Raw genomic sequence first — 6709 nt, 5'->3', positions numbered from 1 at the left:
AGCGAGCCTCGTTTCTATGGTGGCGGCGCCATGGTTACCGCTGTTGAGGCCGCGTTCTTCAAGTGGGCGGGTCTCTGGCCGATGTAAACGATGGTGACAGGGGTGCAGGTAAGCAGAATGTGATGCTTAAATTTCCTTTTCAGTGGGATACTCATCTTTTTCAAGAGGACAACGGATTGTCTAGATGTTGGTGTTGGGCAGCGTGTCGGTTTTGTGGACCTCATCATATTAGCGCTAAATTGTTTGGGTGCGTTACGTCACCGGAATGCCTCCAAATGCAGGCGACTCCGCTAGTCGCATTTTGTAAGTTTGATCGGTGTGTTTTGCAAAACTGAATACATTTCCTTGTATTTACTGTTTAAGGGAAGTCAGTTTAACGTAAGGGAATGTATTTTAAGCGGCTTACAAAACATGAAACATTTATACTTTTTGGTGCTTCTAGGATAAGCCTCTGCGTCCCCGGAACCCTAAAATTGTAATGAAGGGGTTTATTCCGCGGATGGATTTTCAGCGAAAGAAAACACACTTCTTGCTCAGTCTTATACCCGCTGTTTCATATGTTTTACTCAGCTCTTTTTTTCGGACTAGTAGTTCATAGGAAGTACAAGTGATGATGTATTTTACTGTGCATTCGTTTCTATGGCAGGGTGAGTGGTTCATTTTTCATTTTCTATTTTCTTCCTTTCATTTCGTCTGTTGATCCATCCACTTATTGAATGAACTCCACATTGCGCACTGCCACAGTTTATCTTGCTGTCACTTTTAATCATAATTGTGAGTTTCAGCAATTTGAAAAGCAAACTTAATTTTATTTTCTAACTACACAACAGCACACGCCTGCCCCGTGTCTGTAATACGTATATGATCCTAAACATTCTGGGGAACGATCGCGAAAGTGGGGACAGTCCCCCGAGTAAACACCCGTTCAGGTTGTTAAAAAGGTTGTCAGTCCATCATGTAAAATTATTTTACATCAAAGATTCTTACAATATTGTCTCCTTGCAGTGACGTGTACAGACCTTTTAATGGGAGGTGAGATGTGGCAGAATTTGTTACATTTTAGTTTTAGACAGAATTGCTAGATTTTATTAGATTTATTTATTTATGTATGTATTTTATTTCTGTTTTTTTATTAAAAACAAGTAACATTGCATACAAACAAGTCAAAGTTAACAAAAGTAGATTAAATTCAATTTAATTTTAAAATTTTCTAATTTTTTGAATTTTTTAATTGTATTGGGCGTAACTTTAAGGCCATTGTAGGGTTTACAAATTTAACAAAAAAAAAGCACGTCCCTAATGATTGATTATGTCAGATTATCAGAAAAGACGCATCTTAACAAGAGGAGAAAACAAATAAAAGAATTCCTATCTAGTTACATGGATATTAACAGCAAGAATTCACATCATAGCCCTTCAAATCAAAGACTTTTTTCCCTCCATAAAGTGTCTGTTTTGAGTCAAACGTTCAGGAAGCCACTAAAACTGATCAACTGGTTTCATATATGACCATTAATTTTTTTTTTTTTTTTTTGAGCATTAGACTTTCAGCAAGAAAATATTCCAGTATTATACTGAACCGTTATAAAATAATTTTACATTAAACTTATTTGAGGTATGTATTAAAATCTTTTGGAAACAAATACAAAAAGGACCCTTTTGCTTTCTAGGTGTTGTCAGCTTTTGGTTTTATAATAAATTTTAGTGCCAAACCCTGACTAAATGTATTGGAAGAAATTAGTGTATATAAAGAAAACAGAACCAAATATAAAAATAATGACAGTATGTTCACTGTTTCAAAGAGGTCCTATAATATACAAAACAAATAAAACTAACTAAAATTCATGCCTCAAATTTTCCCCCTCCCTAATTCATCTTCTAAGTTTGCTGATACAGTTATGTGTAATTAACTTGAGTTTGATGTCATTTTTTTTTTTAATATGGACACATTATTTGCTCATTATCCTGTATACTAATTGTGTGTGGGCTTCGGGACAAAAAAAACAACCTGAAGACTCCCAAGCAGTTTTATTATATTTGTCGAACTTGGAGAGGTGTCAACTAACATTTAAGAATTAACCAGTGCAGAGGATGCGGCAGTGAAATTATAGGCGGAGTGGTGGCTCTGAGGCTAGGGATCTGCACAGGCAATCGGAAGGTTGCGGGTTCGAATCCCGTAAAATGCCAAAAGGGACTCTGCTCTGTTGGGCCCTTGAGTAAGACCCTTAACCTGCAATTGCTAAGCATTTAGAGTAGTGAGAAAAGCGCTCTATAAATGCAAAGAATTATTATTATTATGTGGACCCACCTGTGCTTGCTGCCCCACTGGCTTTTGTAAGGAGACCCTGGCGATGCCATATCTTAGCCGTATGGCTGGTATATGAGTCCTATTAATCTTTGTCTCGAGAAAATACCTCCAGATAGACAAGGTTTGTAGTGAAAACATCAAGCCGTGCCCTGCATTGCTGAGGTGTTTCACTTTCACGTTGTTGAGCTGTGGCGTTGGCTTCGTTTCGACGTTGTGTCTCTTCATCAGCTTGTTTGCTGCACGCAGGTCTTTCGTAGTGAGAAGTGAGGTACATGCATGTGCCATCTAGTGGCTGTGGTTGAGCGTGAGCAGAGTGGACTGCTCCATACTCCATGTCTAATAATAGATTTGTTGCAGCACACTATTATTGCATTTTCTGTTAATTCAATAAAATTGTTAAATGTATCTTTTAAAGATACTTCCCTGCTTCTTAGTAGGGGATGTTTTGTTAAAATTATAAAAACAAAATGCATATAAGCCCACCTGCTGCTGTGTTCTGTCTCTTCACTAGAGCTTATGCCACCAATAACACTTGCAAGGCAGAGTCCCATTTGGATCGGGGTGCCAGTCCATGAGAGTCCACTCTCACATATTTCTAATCACCTGAAGTACACAGTGTGTCTGTTTTGAACTGTGGGAACAAACTGGAGTCAAAATGAAAAAAACTCAATTATCTGGGGAGCATACCATCAAGGATTTGCTGTCAACAAAGAAATCGCTACTCATTTCAAAGCATCTGGCGTAATTATTCAAAAGAACATTTGTTGGCACATTTGCTCTTATTTAAAAACAACTTTCTCCTGTTACAGCACTGAAGTAAGCAAGTCCGTTCCAAAGTGTTTGAGTGTACGAGTGATGTTAAAAGCCCTCACTCTTAACATAGGCTAGTTCAGCTTACTGTCTTTATATTTTCTGTCCATATTTTTATAATATCCAAAGACAGTCTTGTCAAAAAAATAAATAAAATAAAATCTCACTGTTGCTATAATCTGGATTCAACATTCATCATGGAAGATAACATGCAAGACTCCGGTGCTTCAATACATCAAATATACAACTCTCATCATAAATTGGTAGTCATTAACTATACAATTAAATAAAATATTAATTATAAATTGGCCTTAAATATTTGACTTTTCGGTGGGCTGGCGCCCTGCCCGGGGTTTGTTTCCTGCCTTGTGCCCTGTGTTGGCTGGGATTGGCTCCAGTAGACCCCTGTGATCCTGTAGTTATGATATAGTGGGTTGGATAACGGATGGATATTTGACTTTTATCTTTTGGAAGCAGTCAGTTTTAGGACTTTTAGTTGGAAACTTCTTTTGAAAATGCATAATAATTACACTTTCCACCACTATGGTTTGTTAGGTTCTCCAATATTTCTGTGGGTGTACAGCAGTACTTTTAGCTGCACTCGTGGAAAACGTTTATTGTAAGACATTTGAGGTGATAGGCTGCAAATGCTCTGCGCTGTGAAAAACATTATTTGATAAGTCTCCAGCAGTGTGGAGGGGCTGAAAACTGTAACAAACAAGGTTAAAAAAGTGCATATACATGGCTGGTGCATAGACATTACAGCCACCTTCCACATCATGGTGTGATACACGACTACACAACCGTCACACTTATGTTTGTTATAGATTTTTTGTCAAATTAATAACGCTGTAATTATCAAAGACCATATTTTATTTCCATATGCAAGAAACCTGCATCATATTAGAAGATTTGATTTCTGGCAAGACGACACCAACCAAAAAGCAAAGTAATACTGGAATAGTTTAAAAACAACAATGTGAATGTCCAGGATGAGAGTGCACATGTCAGTCCAATTGAGAATTTGTGGCTGGACTTGAACAGTTCTGTGTTCAGCTCGCCATCAGTATACATCGTGACAGAGGTTGAGCAGCTGTGCAAAGACAAATGGCTAAAAATATCAGAGTCAAGATGTGCAAAGCTGAGAGAGAGAGAGGCCTGTGCACACAGACTGACAGCTGTCATGGCTGCCAAAGGTGCATTTACTCAGATCTTACCTGAAGGGGGTGAATGGCCTGTGTGTCCACTTATTGTGTGATTTATATTTGTAATAATTTAGACCACTTGGTAGAGATTTGTTTTCACATTGACATTAAAGAGTCTTTTTGTGTTGGTCAACATCAAAAAAGCAGGCAATTAACATAGATAATAATAACAAAGTTGATAAAGCTTTAAGCCCTTCAGACACGTTGGCCTCCCCATACTCGTTTCTTGAAAAAAGTCCAGTTTAAGTGTTGTTATAAATAATGATGGACAGGTTGATAGATGAGATTAGACAGGAGTCCCTGTGGACTATGATGTTTACTGATGACATTGTGATCTGTAGCGAGAGTAGGGAGCAGGTTGAGCAGACCCTGGAGAGGTGGAGATATGTTCTAGAGAGGAGAGGAATGAAGGTCAGTAGGAACAAGACAGAATACATGTGTGTAAATAAGAGGGAGGTCAGTGGAATGGTGAGGATGCAGGGAGTAGAGTTGGCGAAGATGGATGAGTTTAAATACTTGGGATCAACAGTACAGAGTAACGGGGATTGTGGAAGAGAGGTGAAAAAGAGAGTGCAGGCAGAGTGGAATGGGTGGAGAAGAGTGTCAGGAGTGATTTGTGACAGATGGGTATCAGCAAGAGTGAAAGGGAAGGTCTACAGGACGGTAGTGAGACCTGCGGAGATGGTGGCACTGACCAGAAAACAGGAGACAGAGCTGAAGGTGGCAGAGTTAAAGATGTTAAGATTTGCATTCGGTGTGACGAAGATGGACAGGATTAGAAATGAGGACATTAGAGGGTCAGCTCAAGTTGGACAGTTGGGAGACAAAGTCAGAGAGGCGAGATTGTGTTGGTTTGGACATGTGAAGAGGAGAGATGCTGAGTATATTGAGAGAAGGGTGCTAAGGATAGAGCTGCCAGATAAGAGGAAAAGAGGAAGGTCTAAGAGAAGGTTTATGTATGTGGTGAGAGAGGACATACAAGTGATAGATGTAACAGAACAAGATGGAGAGAACAGAAAGATATGGAAGAAGATGATCCACTGTGGCAACCCCTAACGGGAGCAGCCAAAAGAAGAAGAAGAAGAAGATAAAGCCAAGGAACATTCCATCCTCACAAGACATGATTTGATTAACCCAGAAAATACACCTATACTCTTCATCTGAATTAAAAATTTTTAATAAAGCATTTATTTCTTGGTTATTTTGTCATATTACTAAAGAACTTTGTCTTTTTTCTTTTCCTGTATTTGTTTTCATGTTACCTTTTGTGTTGTGTATGTATTATATACATGTATTCATTGATCTAGTTGTTTAATTATTATTTGTTAACAATATGCCACTCCATTGTGGCCATCTTTCTATTGTTGTATATATGTTTATTTTTAGTCCATACTAGCTGTGTAAGCCCGGGCTGTAAAAAGCCTGGGCTCCTAGAAACCTTTGAAATCGTCAGGGGAAGAAAAATTGAAATACAGAGTCGGCGGTTTTGTTTAGCTGACATGCTCGCTCCCCTCGTCTATCAGAGGCTAGGTGAGTTTCTCTCTCCTCGGAGGTTTTGTTTTGCCGATGTGCTCGCCTCGCTTGTGTATTTGCGGTTAAGCGAGTTTACTCTCTCATTTGTCTTCCCTCGGTGGTTTTAATTTGACGACGGAGTTGCTTTCTTTCAGCTTCATGCTGTAGCCTCGTCCTTCTTTCTTCTTCTGACTTGTTAACTTGGGACCACCTTGCCGGCTCTTTGAGCTTCATGCTGTAGCCTCGGACGGACAGACAGACACACACACTTCCACATGTAGTCGTTTATATATAAGATTTTTGTGGTTTCCAGTATTTGTGCACTGTTGCTTATGTTTTATTTTTCTATTTTTTATTTTTGTTTAGCTGCATTTACTACATTCACATTTGTATACTTAATTGGAATTTTGGTCATCCTGAATCATGTACATTTTATTTAAATTATATTGTTTATATAGTTTTGCTTACTGCTATAAATATATGACATTATTATTACTTTTTTTATATCCCTTCTTATATTAGATTACTATTAATTAGACTTTATTATATTTTTGAAGGGGCGTATAAGTCTGGTTCTGATTTTATGATTGATTTTTCAGGTTTCAAGACCTGACTTATACGTGAGTATATACAGTAATTTTGGAACTCTACAGTGATGAAAATTAGAGAACTGTTACAACTGTATTGCAAAAGAAGCCTGCAAAATAACTTTGGCATTGCTTTTTGATGATTACATCTTTCAAAATTTTGTAGAAAATGTAGAGGCAGGCTTTTTTGTGATGGTTTACTTTGGTATCGGTGTTAAAAATTCCAAATTCAATCCACTGAGATTCAGTGTTGGGTAACAACAAAATGTGAAAATTCCAAGGGGGTG

General features: G+C 38.1%; 1 protein-coding gene across 2 annotated transcripts in view; it reads left to right on the top strand.

Annotated features, from left to right (window-relative positions):
- The window catches only part of ift52 (intraflagellar transport 52 homolog (Chlamydomonas)), a 37758-nt gene continuing 31049 nt past the window's right edge, over positions 1–6709 (top strand). Inside the window, exon 1 of one of the 2 annotated variants that reach the window (XM_028812102.2) lies at positions 1–108. In XM_028812102.2, coding sequence (XP_028667935.1) covers positions 91–108 — 18 coding nt within the window. In that variant the 5' untranslated portion in view covers positions 1–90. The remainder of the gene's footprint in view (positions 109–6709) is intronic. The other variant, XM_028812103.2, reaches the window with a different exon arrangement.

This window comes from Erpetoichthys calabaricus, chromosome 10 (genome assembly GCF_900747795.2).
Source record: "Erpetoichthys calabaricus chromosome 10, fErpCal1.3, whole genome shotgun sequence".
NCBI classification, from domain to species: domain Eukaryota; kingdom Metazoa; phylum Chordata; class Cladistia; order Polypteriformes; family Polypteridae; genus Erpetoichthys; species Erpetoichthys calabaricus.
Note: the sequence above shows the minus strand (reverse complement) of the source record. Positions and strands in the feature narration are given on the sequence as shown.